The sequence below is a fragment of the Salminus brasiliensis genome, chromosome 23 (genome assembly GCF_030463535.1).
Source record: "Salminus brasiliensis chromosome 23, fSalBra1.hap2, whole genome shotgun sequence".
Classification (NCBI taxonomy): domain Eukaryota; kingdom Metazoa; phylum Chordata; class Actinopteri; order Characiformes; family Bryconidae; genus Salminus; species Salminus brasiliensis.
In genome coordinates, this window is record NC_132900.1 from 6,679,324 (window position 1) to 6,703,651 (window position 24,328).

Genomic DNA, 24,328 nt, shown 5'->3' on the forward strand with positions numbered 1-24,328 from the left:
GAAACGTTGGTTACCGTGCGTAGAGTAACATACCCCATTGTTCGTGAGCCACTCTCAGGCTCCGTCCTTCTCCCATGCCTCCACACCCTGCAGTTGGACCCATCACAGCAGACCGGAATGCCCCGTGTCCGCTGGACTCTCCTCCGGGACGGGGTGGAGACCCCTGTCCTGTGGGCTGTGGACAGGGTGGTCCGGGTACATCATGCATTCGTGGGGCGTGTGGCCCTGCCTGGATTCTCCCGGGACGTCCTGAACGCCTCCCTATCTCTCTCGGAGCTCCGCACCAATGACTCCGGTACCTTCCGCTGTCACCTGGCCCTGGGGGACACTTACGAGCAGGATACCATAGCACTGGAGGTCACAGGTGAGATGTAGACAAGCCAGAAGTAGCGAACAAGCGCAGGGAGCATGTTCCTTCTGTCGTTGTGGGATTAACCCCAAGAGAAATTAAAAAAGAGTAAAGGAGTGTCAGGGCCAAATGAACTGAGCCTTTTGCTGTTCTTTAACTGTTCTTGAAAGAGGTGCAGTGCAGACCAATCAGTCCAATCGGAACAATTCATATCGGTACAATTTCATATATCAACCATAAAATCATTCTGTATCTCAGTTTGATCAACAATACATACTAAGCTGTGCCTCGAAATCATCAGTAAATGAGCTGCAGCTAAAAACGATTAATTACTGTATTAGTTGCGTAGTCTGAAGCTCCGCCCCCTTTATTTGTTTACTATTGATTCCCATCTGCAAGTAAGAACTTTTCCAATCACTTGGAAGGGACAGGCCTGCCTATTCTTAGACTGACGGGATTTGAACTTATGGTCTCCTGTCTCTTGGCAAGCAGGCAGTTAGACAGTCACACCACTCTAGAACTATGAAGCCATGTCCATTTCTGTGCCCAAGAAAGAACAGAAAGAAAAGAAAGAAAGAAAATTCAGAGCTGTCTTTGTCTTTGTGTAGTGCAATTCACAGCTCTAGGGTGGCCCTACAGTCTAACTGCTAATAAAGTGTAAGGAGGTCATACTTTTAAATCCCAGCAAGGCTTCAGTGCTATATTATATTGTATACAGTGTCAAAAGCCTCCTAGTTTGGGGTCTTTATGTAATGGGGGAAGTCTAACCTGCAGATGGGAATAAATAGTGAGCAAATGGGGAGGAGCCACATCATTTACTAATGTTTTTGAGTTGAGCTCTGGCCCTGAGTTTAGCAGGACTAATGCCTATGAATAGACGCAGTTCAGTTCCATTGTCTCATAGACTACTAACCCATAGTGCATTGGTTATTATGCACAATTATGGTCAGGTTATTGGACCCACAATAATGCGATTAAATCCGACCTGTTCCTGGTCCTGTCCTTGCTAAGAACTTTGACGGCTGCTAACTAGCTAACCTCACAGTAGGGCATAGTGTGGGCGATCAATTAAAAAAGCTCCAAACTCCAGAGGAACAGGAGTCAGTGAGCAGCTCCTAACTCAAAGGTCTGCTTTAATTCTGGGAGTTGGAGCGTTCTGGAGAGGTGCTCTTTCATTAACGATTCCGCAAAAGCAGCGGTGAATTAATTACCCACTAATTACATCAATTCACTCTGTCGATATAATATATATATATATATATATATATATATATATATATATATATATATATTTCTGCTGGCTCCTAACTTTATTTTAATTTTGGTTTGAGGCTCTCATTAATTGGTTAATTGCCCATAAATCTTTAATTAGGATCTTGGGATTGATTACCTATGACAGAGGGGGGCTGTGTGAAGTCTGCTGTGAAGTTCATTAGTAAAATATGCAAAGTTAGAACAGGGGAGAATACCTTAGTTTGTTCACGAGTCCCTTAAAATGAATTTTCAGTGAATTCCTGCAGTGTTCAGAAGATGTGCCTCAGTGGTTAAAGCTCAAAATAGTTCCTCACAGGTTTCTGGATTCAACACCCAGATCCACTAAAGTACGTCAGTTGTTGTTCATTGTGTTGTGATTTTGATACCCAGATCCATTATGTTGGCTCAGTGGTTAGAGTTCTAGGTTGTAGTTTGCAGGGTTGTGTGTTCAATACCCAGGTCTCTTATAGTGGCTAAATGGATACAGATCTAGATATCTAGGTTGTTAAGGAGATCTTAGTGCTTAAAGCTGTAGGCTGTCATTCACAGGGTTGTGGGTTTAATACCTAGATCGACATTGGTGGTTCAGTGGTTAGAGCTTCAGGTTGTTGTACACAGGGTTGTGGGTTCAACACCCAGCTCCATCAAGGTGATTTAGTGGTTGAAGCTCTAGGTTGTTGTGCACAGTTTTGTGGGTTTGACACCCAGATTTACTAAGGAGGCTCGATGGTTGGATCTCTTTGTTGTTGTTGTTATTGTTGTTCACAGGGTTGTGGGTTCAACACCCAGATTCACTAAGGAAGCTCACTGGTTAGAGCTCTAGATGTGAAGAACTCCATTGTATAAGTGTAATAACAATAGAGGTTACAATTACTGCTGTTAAACATTATGTCCAAGAAATAAAACTTAATGAATCATATTACAGATGTGTCATCCTTCTGATATAAACTGTTGCTTTATAAATACATTATTGGATACTCATTTCTGTGTTATGGATGTGTAAATAGCCTTTACAAAAAGAGTACTATGTGTGTATCTATGTGATATGTTTGTTTAGGGGTTGTGTTTCACTACCGCGTGGCTGCTGAGCGCTACTCTCTCTCCTTTGCGGATGCTGGGCGAGCGTGCAAGCAGATCTCAGCTCAGATGGCCTCTCCACAGCAGCTGTGGGCTGCCTTCCACTCAGGACTGGACAGCTGCTCTGCTGGCTGGCTCAGCGACCAGACCATCAGGTCTGTAAGCCATGCTGACATTCACTTACCTGCCAATAAATAGGTTATGAAGGATCTGTGATCGTGTGTAAGTGTGTGTTATAACAGTGACAAAATTTAAAGGCTTACTTCAGTGTATAGCCATGTGCAATGCGTGACAGTAATGTAGATCTAGTGTGTGAGTTAACATCACTTAGATTAGTCAAATATCTCCTAACTCACATTTCACATCTCAGTTTGGTCAACAATACAGTTAGTCAAGTTACTCAAAAATCTTAGTAAATGAGCTGCAGCTTAAACTGATTAAATACTGTGTAAGATGTTTAGTATGTGGCTCCATCCCCTTAGAACTTTGTTACAAATTCCTCTATTACATGACATCTCCAGACTGGAGTAAAGTGCTGAGGCCTTGCTAGGATTTAAACTTAAGGTCTCCTCAAACTTGCAGAGCATCAGTTAGACCGTAGGGCCGGTCTAGAGTGGTGTGACTGTCTAACTGCCTGTTTATGAAGAGACAGGAGCTCATACGTTCAACTCCTGCCCACATTACAGTCCATCTTAAACAATATTTAGGCAATTTAAACTCAATCAGTTACTTTATCATTTGAAGTCTGCCTGTTTTGTATGTTTTGCAATGTTTGTAGCTATGCAATTATATTATCCTCTGTTTTTTTAACCTTTTACAAAATAGCAAGAACATAAAATAAGATAAAATAAGAATAAACAAATGTTGCACTGTAATGTAATGTAGTTCATTTAGAGAAAGTTGCTGTTTCCCAGCAACCAACTGCTGAACGAGAAGAAAAACATTGTTTATTGCAGTCGTTTCACAGAGTTCACATTTTTAGTCACATAATACAGAACATATCATAAAAAACAGCATTTAATGAGCCAGTTGTTGCATTATAACCTTACTGGCTCAGTGCTTAAACCAGAGTTTGGCCATCTGCAGTGTATGTTCATGTAAACAGCCAGACACTCAGGCCAAATAACTGGTCCTTGATTGCGAACAATTAAAAACAGAGCAGTCTCTTGATTTGCATCATCAGAACACCTCACTCCTCAGTCCTTAGTCATCTGGGTCTGCCGATCCCGTCCAGGCCTTCCATAATTTGTTCATGCAGCGCCCATAAAACGAAAGCAAGTCATGCTACGATTCGTCGATTTGTCTTTGTATGACATTAGCAAAATTAGTGCCGCGAGTGTGTAATACCAGCAGTCAAAGCATTCAGAACTGTTAATTAGCAACAAAGCCATCCCTCAGCATCCAACAGTGGCCATACACACTCACATACACATACACACACACACGTACAGCCACTTTCTCTTCAGAGCCAGCCGTTCAGGATCAAAGCAATTATTTATTAATGACACTGAAGCCAGCTCTGCTCCATTTGCATAATGATATCTGGATTGGGCGCTTTTCGCTATCAGGGGACGCTGGAGGGATTTCACGCCTTGTTCCCTTTGTCACAGGTACCCCATCCAGAATCCAGAGCTTGGTTGCTATGGACACGCAGAGTACACGCGTGGTGTAAGGAATTATGGGAAACGGGACCCGTCGGAGCTGTTTGATGTTTACTGCTTTGCCAGTGGCATGCAAGGTGAGATCACACCCTGCAACACACACTGCCAGGTTTAACCTCTTTAAGCTCCTTTTAGACCCCTTGCCTTCCGGGGCTGAATTCATTTGTTGTGCCCCTAATTCTCTGTATCGTCACTGTCCAATAACAAAACATGCATCACCAGAACAGCAACTTTACAGGAGAAGGAAAAACCTTCTTAACTTTCAATGGAAGTCAATGTAAAAAGATTTAATTCCAAGTCATTTACAGCATTTCTATTGGTCCATTCATTCAGAATTATTCACACAGTGTACAGAAGCAGCTACAGGGTTCAAAGGGTGGATAAAACTAAAAACGGGCAAAAATGGATACATGTTTTTCATTCATTTAGAGAGTTTGTTCTATAAAAGAACAAAAAATTCTAAAAAAAATTCTCCAGCCAGCGCAGCATGGATGTGTTCAGTTCCATCAGCACCTGATTTGCCATCATTAAGCACTGATTTTGCTTGGATGAGAACTATTAATAACACTAGACTCTCGGGAGGACAGCTTTGTAAATGTTTTAATGATCACAGTGATGGAAAACCACAACTTTCTGTATGAATGTAATTAGTGTATTTATTCTAATATTAGTGTTTTACTGAGCCGATAAACACTTACTGCCCAAATTAGCAGCTTTTCATTATAATTTTTGTACAGGACTAAAGGTTTTGTACAATACTGTACCTCCTGTGTTATATACTGTCAGTTCTACCTGACAGTAATTTGGACATGCTTAGTAAAATAATAGATAAGCCATTGATTCAGAACACACTCACATTAAACGCCAATGGGAATGAAGTGTATCCTGAGTCAGAGTTTTAAGTACAGGCAGATGATTGTCTTCGGTAAACAATGGTATACTACTAGTAGGGCAAAAAGACATGAAGTTGAACATTTTGGGAGGACCAGAAGAAAGACTTCAGTTCTTTTCCCCAATGTCACCTCTCCAAGGATTTATGACAAGAAAGAAACAGGAAGCGTTTTGTTGGATAAACAGCCTTTGTTTATGAAGAAAGCGAGCAACATTTGGCATTGCACTATTGATCTTTCTGAATCTTCTCATATTTATTCATCATGCTCATATCCGGTTCTTTTTTGGGGAGAAGTAGTGCTGTAAGAGTACACTGTGATGCATCAGCCTGTAGATGGCAATTTAGATGTTTATTTTGAAAAAGATCATTTATAGTATACATTATGTATAATATAGTAATAATAGTACATTTTGGTCAGAAACTATTAGGTCCACTATATATATATACAAAATTTTATATATATATATATATATATATATATATATATATATATATAACATTTTGTATATATACAGCCTATAACTATATATTTGCCTATAGTAATATACTGTATATAAATACTGTATATTAATATAGTTACTGTAAGGCAAGAATTGAAATTTCAATGTAAAGGACAGCTGCCAGATTCACATTATATATGAAGTATATATATATATATATATATATATATATATATATATATATATATATATATATATATATAGCATTAGTATATAACATTAGTGAGGTCAGGACGTTGGATGATCACCACCCCACCTGATCCCCACCACCCCAACTCATCTCAAAAGTATTAGATGGAGCACCATCCGTCATTCCAGAGATCGTTGTGCCCCTCTAGTCCAAACTTGGCATGAGAGTCCAAAGAGTCCAGATAGTCTTATTCAATTACCAGTACTTCTTTACAGAGATTAGACAAGCTAGCTGAATGTATTCATTTGGAAGGAGTGTCCACAAACATTTGTCCATGTAGTGATATGATGCTTTTTGTGGTAAATGACGCTGTGTACTGACATATGGGCCCTTAAGGTAAAGTGAGACATTTATAACACTGTTTTAATAGATCCGTCCCAGGGAATGGAGCTTATAGGTCAGAGGACTAGTTAAAAGTGCTGCATATCTGTTCTACAAAAGATGCCCTGAAGCATCAGAATCTAGAACTGAAATAATGTTCCTAACCAAGCCTCTAATTTCAAACTGCATCATAAACTTGATTTCTTGGGAAGGACGCTTTTTCATAATGTCATAAATGGAACAAATGTCTGTCACGTGTGTGTAAGTCAGTGCTTGTGCATGTGTCATGAACTCCCTATGTGGCCTCATTGTCTTCCATTAAAGCATTATTAAAAGAACCAGACTGAATTACGAAGAAATGTGATGCACTCATCAATAATGAATCAAAATGAAATTCTCTAGCTGTTTTTCATGCAGCACATGTTAAAGCCCCTCCTCTCTGTGTCCAGGTGAAGTTTTTCCCTCCTCAGCCCCGGGGAAGTTGACCCTGCCCGAGGCCGTTGCACACTGCTCGTCACTGGGCAGCCAGCTGGCCACTGTGGGGCAGCTCTATTTGGCTTGGAGGTCTGGCCTGGACCACTGCGAGCCAGGCTGGCTGGCAGACGGGAGTGTGAGGTACCCAGTTACCACACCGAGACCTGAGTGCGGGAGCGGAAATCCCGGGGTACGAACCCTCTCGCCTACCGAGCTTGGCAATAGTACCACCCTGTTTGGTGCATACTGCTACAAAGGTATGTCAAAAAAGGCCTACTACTAACTTTGAATAATTTTATCAATATGTGTTTACCCCATACCGTCTGAAGTCTCGACTGGACCTTCCAAGGATTCAGTCTTGTTTAACTGGAACCTTAAAGTGATAGTCTGGATTTTTCCAGCAGTTTTCAACCTGATCTCTTTCCTCCACTTCTGCATTATACGGTCAGTTAAGCGTGTTTCAGCATCTACCCAATGATTTCTATTGGAAATGCTATTCTAGCATTCTATTGGAAGTTATTGTAGTGATGCATGAATCTAGACTAGGTTGAAAAATGATGTAGTGTTCTTCTAAAATTTAAAGAAATTGGGTATCAGTATGGCTTCTACTTTTGTTTTCAGCTCCCTGATGTGTGTTTAGCCATTTTAATAGATAACAGTACTTCGTCAGAAACCACATAAGCAAGTCTACTTAGTGATGTCACAACATCTCAATACAGCTCATTAGAGATGGTAATTCAGGTCCAGAAAGTACAAATCTGCCCCAGGATTTTGTTCCATACCTACTACTGTGAAAAATCCTGGGGTGGATTTGTACTTTCTGGACCTGAATTTTCCATCTCTACAATTCAAAGGCAGGTATATGATGCCTCAGGTATACAGTTTGCTTGGTGCTAATTGTTTTACATTTAGCTCCAAGCATTCACATTGTTAGCCTAACATATCTTGATCGTTTAACTACATTTGCTGTAAGTTTTTTTTTGCCAGACTATCACTTTAACATTCACATTATAGTGTGTATTGCTAAGCCATGCTCTGGTGCAACTGACCGTTACATACACTTTGTATGGACGGCACCCAGTGCCTCTTATTTCGTGAGATTTCGGAGCACGTCACTTTGAGAGCGTGCCGGAGTAAATAAACAGGAAGAGGACTCTTGGGTATGTGTGAATCCCTTCTAAAACGGCTTCACCTGATAAATTGCCAGCCAAGAAACCACGCGGGTTTTTCGCCAACATTATGAAGTCCCTCCTGAGACCATTGAAGTATATAATGGAGGACACATCAGCCAGCCCAGAGGAGAATACGGAAGCTGCCTCCAGCACTCACATTCCCAATGGTAAAGCCTCTTTTTTAAACTATTTATTTACTCTCCTCTCGGTTTCTTCAAAGACAATTCCCAATAAAGTGTGGCTCTTCCCAAAGGCCTCCTGCAAAGTGTATGTCTGCATACCTGAATGCATCGTCATGATTTGAGAATTTGTGTTCACCAGTTGTGAAGTCCTTCCAGTACCTTCCAGTTCCCAGCTGTGCTTGCAGAAGTACTATTTGGGCCGGATATGTTTTACATGCAGTGCGCCTGCATGAAATATCCACAGGATAGCTGTAATTGATGACTGATTAACACAAGGGGGAACCCTCAGGGACTGCCAGGCCTTTAGAGGAGGACTAATGATTTCTGCAGACTAAACAAGAAAAACCAGGCAAGCCTAGTTTTGCTGAGAATAGAATTGCCAGTGGCATTTCAGCAATGCGGAGTTTGGGACCAAAATATCTTCTCTTTATTGTGAAAAAGCTTCTGTGGCATAAAATGACCTCTATAAAATGACCTATTATGTTTCCAGTAGCATTTCATGTGACCCTGCCTGGTAAAGGGCACAAGCCTTGCCTTGAGAGCCTTAAGATGTAGACCACATATTTGCTAGTTTATAGATCAGCTTACCTAAAATCACATCTCCTCTCAGCAGTACAGATACTTACTAGCTAGCTTTAGGGCAAAATGTAGTCCTTAGATCGTCAGTAGAAGAAATTGTGTTTTCTACGCATGCAAGAGGCAGTTCTTGACACATGCAGGTTTTAACAAGGTTTGTCAAATCACTCACTTACTCAGTAAGCGTAATTGCCTCTTCTAGTCTGGCCAAAATACATGCTAAAGGAAAACTGTCCAATAAGGATTGTTTTTACAGTGGGATCTGGGTGGATTCAACAAAGCACAATCTCCCATTGGTTAGGACTTCAGGACTGATATCACATGGGATTATTTTATTTACTTTCATGGTAAAAAATCTACTGTAATCCTCACAGACAGAAAATGAACCTGAAGTCTGTAAGAAGCCACTGGCATGACAGACTGGCTTAAGCTATTCAAATAACAAAGACTTCAGTAACAGTTGTATTTCTGCACCTCCTCATGTGAAGCTAATCCTGTCCAAATAGTAGTATTTACTTTAGTTATTGACTCTCCATGTTTGTTCACACTTAATGATTCCAAAGGCAGATGCCAACAAAAAGAGCAAAGGCTAAACCCAATAACACACATTTATCATTGTGTTATGTAACCTGCAATTATCTTGCCAATTACAGCAGCAGCTTGGCTAGTAGTCTCAATGCTTATGTTTTTATCTAACATACACAATGTGGACAAAAGTTTTGGGACACCTGGTTATTCATTGTTTCTTTCAAAATCAAGGGTATTAAAAATAATGTTCATCCTGGTTTTGTTGGAGTAACTGTCTCTACTGTCCGGGGAAGAAGACTTTCTACTAGAGTTTGGAGCATTCCTGTGAGGGTTTTATTGAATTTATCGTTAGTGCATCAACAGCATTAGTGAGGTCAGGATGTTCGATGATCACCACCCCTGGACTGGTCCTCCAACTACCTAACTAATCCCAAAAGTACCATCATTTTTAGAGAACACAGTTCCACTGCTCCACAGCTCAACTCAATTGTTTATTAACATCCTAATTATTACTATATGAACAATTAAACTCTATGTTTTGTTTTATAGAATCATCCATTCAAATTCATTAGGGAACCAATGATAGTCCTTCTATGGCAGGGTTCTTCACTCCCAGGCCTGGAGGGCCAGTATTTTCTCTGCTTGAGTTGGATCAGTTGTATTTGAGCAAGGAAACCATCAACCTGTGCTGGACTGAAGAATGGCCTCCCTTCAATGGCCACTCTTTTCAGGAGTGTTGTACTTTCACTTGTTGCCTTATGTCAACTAGAATAACTGGAACTGGAATAACTGGAAGGAATAACAACTAATTTTCACTTGACTTGAAGTGATGTCTCTCCTTGCCTTCCAGGTTCCAGGTCCCCATCTGAGCAACCCACCCACCAACCGTCTAATTGGACTGGTCAGGTGGATCTGGACAAGGAACCTGGCATTGCAGCTGAGTTTCCTGAGTCCTCTGATGAATATGTGACCGTTCGGCTCCAAGCTGGGGACACTTCTCTGGATTGGAGTGGCCAGGTGGATTCATCCCAGGACAGTGAGCAGGATATTTCTTCTCCAGGCTCTGGCATCACCCTAGAGAGTCAGGGCGGGTCGGCCAAGGAGGAGGACGAGGATGACGAGGGTCTGTCTGGTCAAGCGTCCACCATGGCCGCTCCCACAACCGTGTCCACGGCCTTGCCCACGGCCATGCTCACCACGGCACAGACAAACGGAAGGAGCCCAATGAAGAACATCATGAAGTCACTGTGGCAGCCCTGGAACTATCTGACAAATAGTAAAGACGAGGAGCAAGGAATTACCCAGAGTCCGGTTACCACGGCAATGATGGAGACAAGCCCCACAGTTTCAGTTTCCAAGTTGCCCTCGGTTACAACGTCTACTACTTCTCCTGCACCAGGTAACTTCTCAAGCCAAATGATTAAGGGTGGATGATATTGTAAAAAATTAAAGTATGATACATTTAAACCATAATTTGTCTAATATCTGATAAGGTGGAATGGACAAAATAGCTCTAAAAATAGCTGCTTGCAGAGTACATAAGCAGTGCCCTTGTAATACCTACCCACTATTCATAGGATATCAGCTAAGGGAATGTCACATATCTCTTACTTCATACATGACATATATACCAACCTGTTTGATTTTTTTTTGTTGACATTTTTAAATATGAGATATTCACTAAACTCAGGCCCAACTCCCCAACTCATCCCAAAAGTATTCCTGAGAATGTACTTCTCTATAGGGACTAGTCAAGCTGTGTGTGTGCATTTGCACATCTGTGTCAGCAATGGGTGCAACATAAAGTAGCTGAATGCGTTCGTTTGATAGGGTGTCCACCAACATTTGGAGATATAGTGTATAATTTGGCCACCTTAGCTTTCAATGGAAGTCAATGTAAAAAGAGTTTATTCCAAGTCATTTTGGTGCATTACACTGTTGCAACCCCCAGCCATGACACCCTAACTACTGTCCTCTTTTTTTAGAAACAAATATATGGTCACCCTAGAGATCAAATGTTTTTTAAGATGATGGTCAGCACACATTTAACTAGGTGCGCCCAAGCTTTTCATTGGCACTGTGTGTGCATATATGGCCATTTATTAGATATCTGTATGGGCTAGAAGTAGAAGTGACCAAGCCATATTCTTAGAAACGCATCTTGGGATGTAATTTATCTTGATAATGATCTCATACTTCTCACAGCTTAGAGCGATATCTCCAATCAGGACAGAAACCAAGGTTTTATTTTGTCCAAGCTTGTATCTGGGCATATTTTCCCCCCATAAATGACATTTTTACAGATGGCCCTCCAAAACTAATCACATCTGTCTCTAATCTACTGCTCCGTCTCCATAAGCACGTCCCAGTCGAGGACTCAGGCTTTGCTCTCTGCACTTGTTCTCCTTCCCGCCTCCTTCCCGCTGTCTTTCCTCTCCCTCCCTTTTTCTCGCTCTCTTCAAGCAGCCTTTATGGCCAATTTCAAAGAGCTGCACTTGAAGTGGGATTTCTTTTTCTTTCTCTTCTGTCGCCGCTGCCTTTGTTTTTCATTCTGAAAGAGGAATGAAGTTGACATGGAGTGGCTCTCATCTTTTATGTGGACAGAACCCGACGGGCCGTGGATGCTGCATTAGAATGGAGGAGGGTGTTAAGGTTCAGTCAAGAGCAAAGAGATACATGAGAGCAGAGGCTGGGTTAACTGGAGCATGGAGTGTGTAAGCCAGTGGCTAGCCTGACGTGTTTTTGCGGCCAAAAGGCTGAGTTTAGGGCAGTGATGGACTCTGACAGAAACCTAGCAGATTGTGTGGCACTTCTTAGACAGTGAGTGAAAGTGCTGCACCACAGTGCAAAGTCAGATTGAGGAGATCTTCTAGATAACTACCCTTATAACTGGGTAACAATATAGTGCTACCATGGCTGTGAGGAAAGTTTAATAACTCTGCCTCATAACTGGTTAACAACATACACTGGACATGAAGAAAGCTAGCTAACTTAGCCTTATAACTGGTTACCAATATACCATGGCTATAAGGAATGCTAAATAACTAGCTGTATAACTGGTTACCAATAAGCACTGGTTATAAGTAAAGCAAGAGAACTAGCTTTATAACTGGTTAACAATACACACTATCTGTGAGGAAAGCTAGATAACTAGCCTTATAACTGGTTAACAACACACACTATCTGTGAGGAAAGCTAGAAAACTAGCTTTATAACTGGTTAACAATACACACTATCTGTGAGGAAAGCTAGAAAACTAGCTTTATAACTGGTTAATAATACACACTAGCTGTGAGGAACGCTAGCTAGATAACTAGCTTTATAACTGGTTAACAACACATACTATCTGTGAGGAAAGCTAGAGAACTAGCTTTATAACTGGTTAACAATACACATTAGCTGTGAGGAACGCTAGCTAGATAACTAGCTTTATAACTGGTTAACAATACACACTAGCTGTGAGGAAAGCTAGATAACTAGCTTTATAACTGGTTAACAATACACATTAGCTGTGAGGAACGCTAGCTAGATAACTAGCTTTATAACTGGTTAACAATACACACTAGCTGTGAGGAAAGCTAGATAACTAGCTTTATAACTGGTTAACAATACACACTATCTGTGAGGAAAGCTAGAGAACTAGCTTTATAACTGGTTAATAATACACACTATCTGTGAGGAAAGCTAGCTAGATAACTAGCCTTATAACTGGTTAACAACACACACTAGCTCTGAGGAAAGCTAGAGAACTAGCTTTATAACTGGTTAATAATACACACTATCTGTGAGGAAAGCTAGCTAGATAACTAGCCTTATAACTGGTTAATAATACACACTATCTGTGAGGAAAGCTAGATAACTAGCTTTATAACTGGTTAACAATACACACTAGCTGTGAGGAAAGCTAGATAACTAGCTTTATAACTGGTTAACAATACACACTATCTGTGAGGAAAGCTAGAGAACTAGCTTTATAACTGGTTAACAATACACATTAGCTGCGAGGAAAGCTAGCTAGATAATTAACCTTAAAACTGGTTAACAACACACACTATCTGTGAGGAAAGCTAGCTAGATAACTAGCCTTATAACTGGTTAACAACACACACTAGCTGTGAGGAAAGCTAGAGAACTAGCTTTATAACTGGTTAATAATACACACTATCTGTGAGGAAAGCTAGCTAGATAACTAGCCTTATAACTGGTTAACAACACACACTAGCTGTGAAGAAAGCTAGATAACTAGCTTTATAACTGGTTAACAATACAAACTAGCTGTGAGGAAAGCTAGAGAACTAGCTTTATAACTGGTTAACAATACAAACTAGCTGTGAGGAAAGCTAGAGAACTAGCTTTATAACTGGTTAATAATACACACTAGCTGTGAGGAAAGCTAGATAACTAGCCTTATAACTGGTTAACAATACAAACTAGCTGTGAGGAAAGCTAGAGAACTAGCTTTATAACTGGTTAATAATACACACTATCTGTGAGGAAAGCTAGCTAGAGAACTAGCTTTATAACTGGTTAATAATACACACTATCTGTGAGGAAAGCTAGCTAGATAACTAGCCTTATAACTGGTTAACAATACACACTAGCTGTGAGGAAAGCTAGAGAACTAGCTTTATAACTGGTTAACAGTATGCACTGGCTATAAGGAAAGCTAGCTAGCTTTGTCTTTAGCTTTGTTAATATAAATGGTTAACAGTATTAACTGTCTGCATAACTTTGTGGAACTTTTGTGTATCTGGACAACAATAGCTGTTAGCAGTAAGGAATGCCAGCTAGCTTTGTTTTTAACATTGTTAATGTATCTAGTTCACATTATAAACTGCCCGTCGTTTGTGACAGTTTTTAACTGTGATAAAAGAACTGATTAGCATGATCAGTTATGTAAAGATATTCAGGTATTCTTGCTAGCCTTGTTTTAAAATGTAAAATTTAGCTTATATAGCCTTTTTATTTTATTTGCTAGTAACACTTGTTTATATTAACAGTATACAATGCTTGTGAGTTAAGCAATCTGGCTTTCTAACTTGTTATAAAAACATAACAGGTTAACATTAATTTATACTAATTGTTTTTAGCTTTACTTCTATAATTAGTTAGCAACTGAAGGAGAATGCCTATTAGCCACTATGTGTTGTTGATGTTTTACCAGCATTTAACATTTTAGGATAGTCAGTTGAGACTGATATTTTTAGACATTTTTAATTATTTATGGGCAATGCCAACTAGGATATCCCATTCTAAATTAGCTAGATTATCCTAAATTATGCATATCTCTATTTAAATGACTTTGTCAGTATGATAATAGTCACTCTCTGCCATACTACTTAAAACTGTCCCTTGGATCCTGCGTGGGTCATTTTTTCGAACGACAGTTGCACAATTTGAGATCAAACTGGTCACTATTGTCAATGGCCAGCAGTTAAGTGAGCAATTTGTCCAATTTGTCCAGATACCTGATGTCTTCATACCTGACTCTTATGGAATAAGAAGGACTTGACTTAAGGACTCTGCCTTAATGCTCATTCTTAAAGTAATATGTAATCCATTTTAGAAAAGATGGTTTAGACCGAGGGATCTTTGAAAAGCTGCTTCAGAAAAACCTCAGTGACACATATTGGACACATACTGATACTGATTTGACAAGTTATGAACTCTTAAAAGTTTCTAATTCAAAATTATACAACATGTAAAAAAATAGAATGAAATATACTACTCTGATTAACTCTGCACTTCCAAAAACAGCTGTAGCATAAAAATATATAATCTGTACTTTCCATAGACTTTTCTGCCTGTTTTAATGAGCTGATGAGTGATAAAAAACGAACACCAGTTCACACCTTTCTGTGATAACCGCAACATGAGGGTTAATGTTCACATTCACCGATGTGTGACCAACTAATGAACTAATCTTGATTTAGGACACACCTGCCAGTCTTTTCTCTATTTATATCCATTTTCACAAATAGAAATATCACAGTTTGTACCCAGCAGCTCTGTCAGAAGCTCCACTAGCAGGGGATGGCTTGTGTCGATTTTGTGTCGCTCGGCATGACAAGTTGGAGTGGGAACAGAATTGCGAGTGAAAGATTGCCTGTCTGTGCTGGAGGGATTCTTGAAGAGAAGAGTTTGTTGGAGAAATCTGAGTTTTGCACCCCTGGGGGAGATAAAACAGGCGGGCCATGCGGCCCGGACCAGCCTGGCCCTGCGTAATGGATGTTGTCCTGTCAGCACTGCTGTTTCAAATTAGACCCAATGCCCAAGCTCCCTGTTTTAGAGCAGAATGGCCAAAGTCTGTGCTCACTCCCAGTCTGCTCCACTTTGCCCAGATCCAGGCCAGAGGTCGTAAAAAACATCCTGAATGTAGACTGTAAAAAATGATGCGTTCAGCCACTGTACAAAATTAAGGCAACAGTTTGCATTACAACCCAACCAGTATATCGGTAGGCCAATGACTGATGAAGCACCATCATGGTGATTATTACAAAAACTAAAAAAAAAAATGCTATAAACTGCATACAAACCTAACCTGAAGCATGAGGATTTTATGCTACCAAAAATATATATTTAAAATAGCAAGGGCACACAGTGTCATTTATCCAAAGCACCAAAAACCAGTAGTACTGATCCAGGGAAGGGCCAATGGGATCACTGGTTCTGGCAGCCGTAATCCTGTAGGCACTGTGCTTTTTTAAATAATTCTTGAAAATAAAATTGCAGCAAGACCATTTAGATTTGTTATTTAATAACGTGCTCGAGAATAAGATGAATTTTTTGACTATGTCCACTCTCCACGCAAATACATTTGAAGGCCGATGATTTGTGTGAAGGTCACTAGCAAGTTTTCAGAACATGCTCACAATGTACAGTCCTTAATGCACAGGCTGTGCATAAAGGCTGGTGTAGAGTTCAGTTCTCAGGTCATATTCCGTGTTCACTGGGTGAGGTTAAATAACAATTATTTTTAGTAGAATTCAGCCTTTTATTGGCCTGTTATTTTGAAAATCATAACCTGGTATGAGATCTGGTCGTCTGGATTCAGCAAACATGCTCAGCGTACCACGACTCACATCTTTATGCACGTCTCGATTTTGCAAATCAGTCAAACATTGGCATTATTTATAGCACAGCCGCCCTGTTTGGCTTTGCGGCTGCATGTTGTTGTTACTTTGCGCCGTTCTTATGATGAATGAGGGAGTCTGTTGTATGCTTTGCCGACCCTTACTGCATCCTTACTACCCTTATTTGGCTGGCTGCTATTAATTTTCAGGCCTGTTGGCTGGTCTTTGAAATGCATGTGGTAGCGTAGTCAAAGTTTTATAGTGTTGTTATGTCTGTAACATCTTTAAAAACCTGAATCTGTCTCTCTCTTGTTCGCTCACTTGCTCGCTGGGTAATGCTTGCGATGGAACCTCACAGGTAGCCTGCATTCCTTGGGTTAAGCTGAACAGACCTTGTCTAACATGAAAAAGCAACAAATAAACAGTTCATGCAAAAGAACATCAGACAAAAGTCAAAGTTAGTGTGACGGGGTGGTAAGCCAGTAATGGATGGAACCTTAAAGGTAGCCTACATCGAGGCGGTTCTTGTGTGTACTATAAAATGTATTCCTGCCAGCCCCACTGGATGTCTGGATATCATCCTTTTGAGGCCGATCCAGTTCCGACCCTTTGTTTTTGCCACAGTGGCATCTTTAACAGGCATTATTCTCAGTCCATGTAGTGCTTTGACCCCATTTGAGCTGCTTTTCCTACAGATGTTTGACTATTTTCTAATGTTTTTGCCCATGCCACCTATACTTTGTGAGCAAATACACTCTCACACCCCATGAAAATGCTCCGTTTTACCATTGGGAGTGCAAGATGTCTTTCTTTGGATTTAAACCAGCAGAAAATACAACAAATAGTTATTTCTCATCAGTGGTTGACAGAATTTAAATGATATCAGTTCAGAGTGTGTACCACCATACACACACAACAAACATGAAGTGATTTCACTGCGTAACTGGGAGCATTGGTATCACTGAGTAACTGGGAGTTCCACTGCGTAACTGGGAGCACTGGTATCATCAGCAAGTAAAGTGTAGGCAGATTCTGTAGGTCTGCATTCCCTGCAGTGCAATGTCTTCATTACACAGTCTTTGAGTTTCAGTGTCTGGTGGAATGTTTGGAATGCTACACCTTCAGGATACTAATTCAGACGATAGGTTTGATGCCCTCTATACCCTACTGGCTTCATTACAGGACTGGTGTTGTGTGCAAGGTGAAGGACTGATGATGAACTTTCCAAACTTCATGTTGAGTTCTCTCCTTACCCCACCAACTTCATTAGTAAACATAACCTGGCTGGCCCAAACTCCACTTGGCCCATCAATGTTTAACGGCAGATGGAAAGTTAGCCTTGTCGCCTACATTATTAAAGTCCATTTGCCGGTGATGGAGGGATTCAGGTGCTGTCTCAGGGCTCCAGAGACTTTCTGTCTTGCTGGCATGTAAACCTGAGCCAGAAAAACAACTTATAGACGAGAAGAGAAGACGCCGTCAAAGATCACGGCCATACAGTTATCAGGAATAATCTCGGGATGCTGTCACTTTGTGAGTTTGTTTCGTTTTAAAAAAAGATTAATATCTTACTCCAAAGCATTCATTTTCACTAAAGGCAACCGAGTGAATAATCAATTAGTGCTCTTGTTGAGATATTGACCTGCCAGTGAATTGATAGCAATTAGATGTAATTAGTTTGAATCTGTAGCTCGCAAGAGAGGAATTTCTGCTCTGTCTGTTGGCAAGGACGTCTCTCTCCCCATGTAATGCATGTTTAATTTATAAACTTGTTAATTGAAGGCACGGCGCTGCAATGATTAGTCCTAAATGGGAGTAATAATTGAATGATTCAAGTGGTTGGAATGATTGTTGAAGTTGTTTGCTAATGTGTCCCAGTCATACAGAACCGATGCCAGTCTGCGAGGACTTGGCTAATAATTTGCTCTTCACCTTTGCTGTTCTCCACCATTGACCGCTGTTCACTGATTGCTTTTGTTGCTGAGTCATTCTACAAAACAGTGCCTTTTCCCAGTGCAAATGTTCTAATTAATCAAACAAACAAACAAACAAATAAATTTATCCTCAGAAAAAAGGCCTGAATTCCTTCAGTTTTAGTCACGGGAGCCATATTCACAACATGGGGTGGTCTTTGACGAGGTGGTACATTTTATCCTAAAATGGCGGTAGTTATTAATGTGGTCAGGTTTCTGACCTAGCACAAATGCATTTGTATTAAAACTTTAAATTAAATTAAATTAAATTAAATTAATTTTTTTATGTTGTTGGGTTGAGCTGAACGGACCCTGTATAACATGAAAAAGCAAAAAATCAATGTAAAAGACTGCCAGAACTGGACAAAACACGTGTGATGGGGTGGTATACCAAACTTAGGCATGAGCCTAAAAAAGCTGCAGTTATTTATGTGGTCAAGTTCCTGACCTAGCACACATGCCAATAATTTTTTGTTATACAAGAAAAAGATGGACCCTGTCCTAAAAATGTGTTCAAAAGCAACAAATAAACAATGTTAAAGTACTTCACAAATCAAGTTAGAGTGACGGGGTGGTAATTCAAATCTGGGGGGGTTGGGAGTTTTAGCACAAAATAAAGTTTTTATTGTAATGTACTAATGAAAAATTATTAAAAATAGTATGTTACTCTTTAGGAAATAGAGTTTTCTACTATATAATGATAAGAACTAAAATTAGAATGAATCCCTTTATGCTGGAAAGCACTTTGGAAAGACATTTTTGTGACTAATACATCTCATCAAACATTGTGGATGCAAATGGCACCTGTTTTGTAAAACTCTACTGCATATGTTTATTCAGGCATTATTCATTTAGGTGTTTGTGCTATTACATATGTTCTCCCAGCCTTCATTTCACCACAACAATTACCTTTTATTAATTGCATGTAATTGTTATCATTGAATTATTGTCATAACTGCAAGACAAAGGCATGTGGGTGTTTTCCAAATTCATGTTCATTAGCTGTTTGCCACCGTTAGCCATGTTCTTTCAGTGTACGCTCTGCAGCAACAGTTATTTTCCACTAATTACATTAAATTGTTTTGGATTTTTATCAACTTGAATTGTCGTGACTGCAATACACAGGCGAGCGCGCACCGACACACACGCAAGCCCACAGACCGGCAGACCTGCGTGTTCAGCGTGCGCAAACTCTGACAAAAAAAGCAAACAGGCAGACCCCGCCTGCAGTCTGGGATGAATAAATAAAGACAAGGGACGTGACAAGCGATTACATGATGAAACCGTCTGGCAGGCATTCCTCTCCTCCATCTCCCCAGCAACTCCTCTGAGAAACATTGTGGAGCGAGCGCGGCGCACAAACGCACACAAACATGACTCCTAATTGTAAAAACAACCGAGGTCGATGACTTATTTAAGCGTTCGCTCTTTGAATTGGCACCAGGCCTGCTTTGAACTTTCCACAGAGGCTTAAATAATGGTCCCTCGCTCGCTTTCTTTCCCACTTATTCGGTAACAAGGCCCAAATTTGCCACACTGATCTTATTTGAGAGAAACAAATCTTCTATTTAACTTTGATGAGCCGAAATCCCTGGGGAGCTGCATGCACACATGGCTATGTGCTCACATACACTGGATGTCAATGAATGAGTGAAGCAAATGCATGCTCTGCTCTCTCCATGGGAACAATACCACCCTGTCCTGCATATTAAGATTACGAACCTCTTATACTTATAAAGACAGTGGGACAGTGGGACATACTTATAAAGACAGTGGGAACACACACTCAGAGCACCTCAGCACCCAGAGAGCAATTTGGGGGACTTGTTTAAGGGATGCCGGTCCTGGGGCTCAAACCAGCAACCTTCCGGTCCTGAGTCTACCTTTCCAACCTCTAAGTGATAGCTGCCCCCTTGATGTATTGGTAAATCAAACGCTAATTAAGTCATCAATATTAAGACAGTTAACATAGGTATGTTTTGCTGGATCAATGACAACTCAGAGCTTGGAATTTTCCAACTTCCAATTTTTCTCTTCAATTTACCAATTCACCAATTTTGCAATCACAGGAGCCCCCATGGCTGGCTGATACTAACCACACACTGTTTGTGTTTCTGCAGGGCCAATATCATGGTGGGGGCAAACATGGTTCACTAACCCTCCTTCAGCTGGTGATAAATCATCCATCCCTCCTGAGCTCAAGGCAACAGCAACCCCATCAACAGCCGCATCAGAAAATCCCTCAACAAGCCCTTCAGAGGTTCCATCAGCAGTTCCATCAGCAGTACCATCAGCAGCTCCTTCAGAGGTTCCATCAGCAGTTCCATCCGCAGTACCATCAGCAGTACCATCAGCAGTACCATCAGCAGTTCCACCAGCAGTACCATCAGCAGTTCCATCAGCAGTACCATCAGGAGCCCCATCAAAAATTCCACCAGCAGTTCACTCAGCAGTCCCTTCAAAGGTTCCATCAACAATTCCATCAGTAACTCCTTCAGAAGGTCCATCAGCAGTTCCATCAGCTGTCCCTTTAGAAGGTTCATCAGCAGTTCCATCAGCTGTCCCTTCAGAAGGTCCATCAGCAGTTCCATCAGCTGTCCCTTTAGAAGGTTCATCAGCAGTTCCATCAGCTGTCCCTTCAGAAGGTCCATCAGCAGTTCCATCAGCTGTCCCTTCAAAATTTCCATCAGCAACTCCATCATTAGTACCATCAGCAACCTCTTCTGCAGTCCCAAGAGCAGTGACTGAAGAGGACCTGGGCCTGACCATGAGCGTGGCAGAAGAATGGGCAGTTGTGACCGAAGTTCTCCCGCAAGGAAACACTGTTCACACTGACCCGTGGAACGACACCGAGGTCAAGCATGAGAAAAAGAGGAACGAATCTGAGGAACCAGAGAACAACTCTGTGGAAGTCAAGGGAGCAGAAGCAGAGGGCAGTTCCTGGGGTGAACTAGACCTCTCAGAAGATACCCACACAACCCCAGCACCGGTGGCAGTGACAGGGGTCCCATCGAGCCCTTCTCCCAGTACCGAGGGCATTGTAGCAACTCCTGCACAGGTGGACGAGAGTACAGCTGTGGAGGCTCGTGGGGAGATCCAGTACAAGCGCAAGAACAGACCCAAACGGCCAGGTCAGCGCATTCAGGAAACGACCACCACAGTGCTCATTCCAACAACCTCAGCAGGGTCTGAGACAGAAGATGAAGCCCAGGCCACCCCAAGCCCACAGGTGCTCACCTCGGTATCTTCAACCGTAGGAGAAACTAGAGGAGTCTCGCCAACGACCGTGGATCAAGCCCAGCAGTCAAGCTTTGCAACCTTGTTGCCTGGCAACCCGGAGAGTGGCCATGGCAATTCCGAGGCCATTAGGAGCAACAGTTCGCATGGTTCTGAAGGTACGCCTGGTTGTTTCTCTCTCTCGTTCTCTTGCACATGCTTTCATTTAGACCTATTAGCAATGCACCACCTCGTCCATTTGTCCATCCTTACCCCTTCTGCAAGTTGAATGACTAAGTGTTTACGGTTGATAGAGCAGACCTCAGAGAAGTCCACCTCCACGGATGGATGTAATATTAAATCTTATAATGCCAGCCAGCACAGATTTGCTTAACCGCATCCTGGCAACATCACTATATTTGACAGTGGTAGAACCATCCATTACTTCAGGGAGATCTTGGATGTGGCAAAAAAAGGCAACAGTATTGATGAGATTCCGCTAGTGGCTGTCTACTAGCACCACTTGAGCTCGGCAAATGCACTGAAAAAGGGAAAATATCTGATCAGTCCCCAAGTAATTACTGCGGCTAAGGCAGCTCTCTTACAGCGCCGCTCTGTACAATGTAGTTTGAGCCCTGAATATTATACGACGCCGGTACATGGTGGCTCGTCCATATGCAGACAAGAGCCCCTTACTGCTCTAAATTAGCCTGCACTCAGAGCAGAGAGCTGTTTAGATCTCCACAGCACAGCCTGGTGAAGAGGGAAACTTCAGAGCAAACAAGAACACTCTTCATCGCTCCCATTAGACCCATACTAGCAGCATTTTGGAGCTAATCGTCATCCTTCAAGCCCAAAATAGGGAATCTCTACATCTCCCAGGCTGGTTTTAGGGAGTGCAACAACAAAGGACTTCAAGCACAACATGATTTGTTAAAAACATCAAAGGCCATTATGAGGCCACAGCTAGTTAAGGCGTCATGTTCATTATAGCATGCTAAGTAGGATGCTACATTCCTGTTAGCGAACTCCATGCTGCTGCTTACGAGGGTTTTGTGGTTCTTCGGTGGGTCTTATCATTATTGTCTTCTGTGGAATTGAATATTCCACCTCTTCTGCCCCTTTTGAACCCATAATATAATCTAAAAATCGTTTGGTTTGGGCTAAATGTTGAATAGAAAATGCATCAAAGACCAGTAATGCTACCAGGCTACTGGTATTCTCATTACAGCATGCTAATCTTTCTGTTGGTAAGCTCCAGGCTGCTTCTGTGATTGCTGTGTGTCCTTTATTCTGATCTCCTTTTGGCTAAAAGAGAGAAACTTTAGCTGTTGCCTTTGGTTTGGAATTCAACATTTTATTTTACTTTCTCACATGGTTTGAATCCATAAAGGTGCTCGGATTGGTTTTAGTACATCTGGTGCAGTGGAATACCCCCTTCATCTGTTACTGTGGATCTCATACGCATTAACATGGAGCTCCAGCAAGAGCCGTGAGAGGATTGTGTTGAGCGCTTGTTTGAGGTGTTTTTACACTCCTCACATTAGTTAGAGCAGCTCAGCACCCAGAGAGCAATCCCTGGGGCTCAAACCAGCAACCTTCTGGCCCTGAGTCTACTTCTCTAAACTTTAAGTTATTTGTTCTGTTTTAGAATGCTGTGAGGATTTGATTGCCTTCAGCGACAAGAGCGTTAGTGAGCTCAGGCTGTTGGATGATCACCACTCCACCTCATGCCCAACTCCTCCACTCATCATAGAAATATTGCATCCATCATTCCAGAGAACACAGTAGTTCCACTGCTCCACAGCTCAATGCTGGGGGGCTTTATACCCCTCTAGCCCACACCTGACATTAGGCAGCATGGTACCAATAGGTTCATGTTTATTTGCTCCAGTGAGTCCGATTCTATAGGCAGTATTTCTCTACTATCGACTACACAGTGATGATTACGTTCATCTGTGGCAGCGATGTAGCAGCACTAACAGACACTAACCATTAAAACTGAACACTGTAGTGTGTGCTGTGAGCATCCAGACCAATCACAGATGCTCTATGGGCTGTTTGAATGAACTGAGGCATTCACATGGTCCCACCCACATTAATAACTGTGGTTCAGATTATGCAGAACCTGGTATTCATGTTCCATCACAGTTCAACGTGTAGCATTACGTGCATAGATATAATGATAAGGTGTTGTTTTGTCCATAGCATGCATCCTTACTGGAGCTCCTCTCCTCTTTGCCAAGGTAAAGACATTAATATCAGCAGCTCTGGAGGGTTTGCCATTATCTGCAAAGAGCTATCTGTGAGTTGTGGAGATAAACAGCTCCTCTAGAAATCATACTTTTCTATTTACCAGTGATGAACGATTAGGAGAGGACAGGAGAGGAGAGGAGATTTGCAGGAGCCATCACAGAAAATAGAGATCAAAAGAAGGAGAGAGAAAAATCCAACATTTTCCACACCGGCAAAGAGACACCGCACACACACAGACTTTTCAGAGAGAGGGAGAGAAATTTTGCTCTCTGTGTCACAGTCATGATCAGAATCTGAAATGAGGCTTTACTGGCGGTTTGAGGGTCACACAAAGACATTCATTAAGGAAGAAAGGATTCCACCAAAGACTTTATAGGCCTGTCATCTGACTGTATTCCTTCCATTTCTCCTTTCAGTCTCTCTCGCTCTTTGTTTCACTGCCTTTCACACATGCATATGCGCACACACACACACACCCACACTCCTCTTCGCTGTCCTTCAGCACCATACATTGGGCCTTTCTCACTCCTGTCACTCTCAGTTCGTCCTCATTCACTTTCAGGCCTGTGCAAACATGCAGAGGCCTTGGACTCGAAATGTCCTCCAGGTCGATTTTTCCTAAACGAAACACACA

The 24,328-nt window shown here is 41.5% G+C and overlaps 1 protein-coding gene across 1 annotated transcript in view; it reads left to right on the forward strand.

Annotated features, from left to right (window-relative positions):
- Positions 1–24,328, forward strand: part of ncana (neurocan a) — a 106,273-nt gene that overhangs the window by 43,612 nt on the left and 38,333 nt on the right. The window contains exons 3-8 of the mRNA XM_072668553.1: positions 1–364; positions 2,661–2,835; positions 4,291–4,418; positions 6,694–6,975; positions 10,027–10,575; positions 20,343–21,617. The exon at positions 1–364 is cut by the window's left edge and continues 14 nt beyond it. Of these exons, the coding sequence (XP_072524654.1) occupies positions 1–364; positions 2,661–2,835; positions 4,291–4,418; positions 6,694–6,975; positions 10,027–10,575; positions 20,343–21,617 (2,773 nt within the window). The remainder of the gene's footprint in view (positions 365–2,660; positions 2,836–4,290; positions 4,419–6,693; positions 6,976–10,026; positions 10,576–20,342; positions 21,618–24,328) is intronic.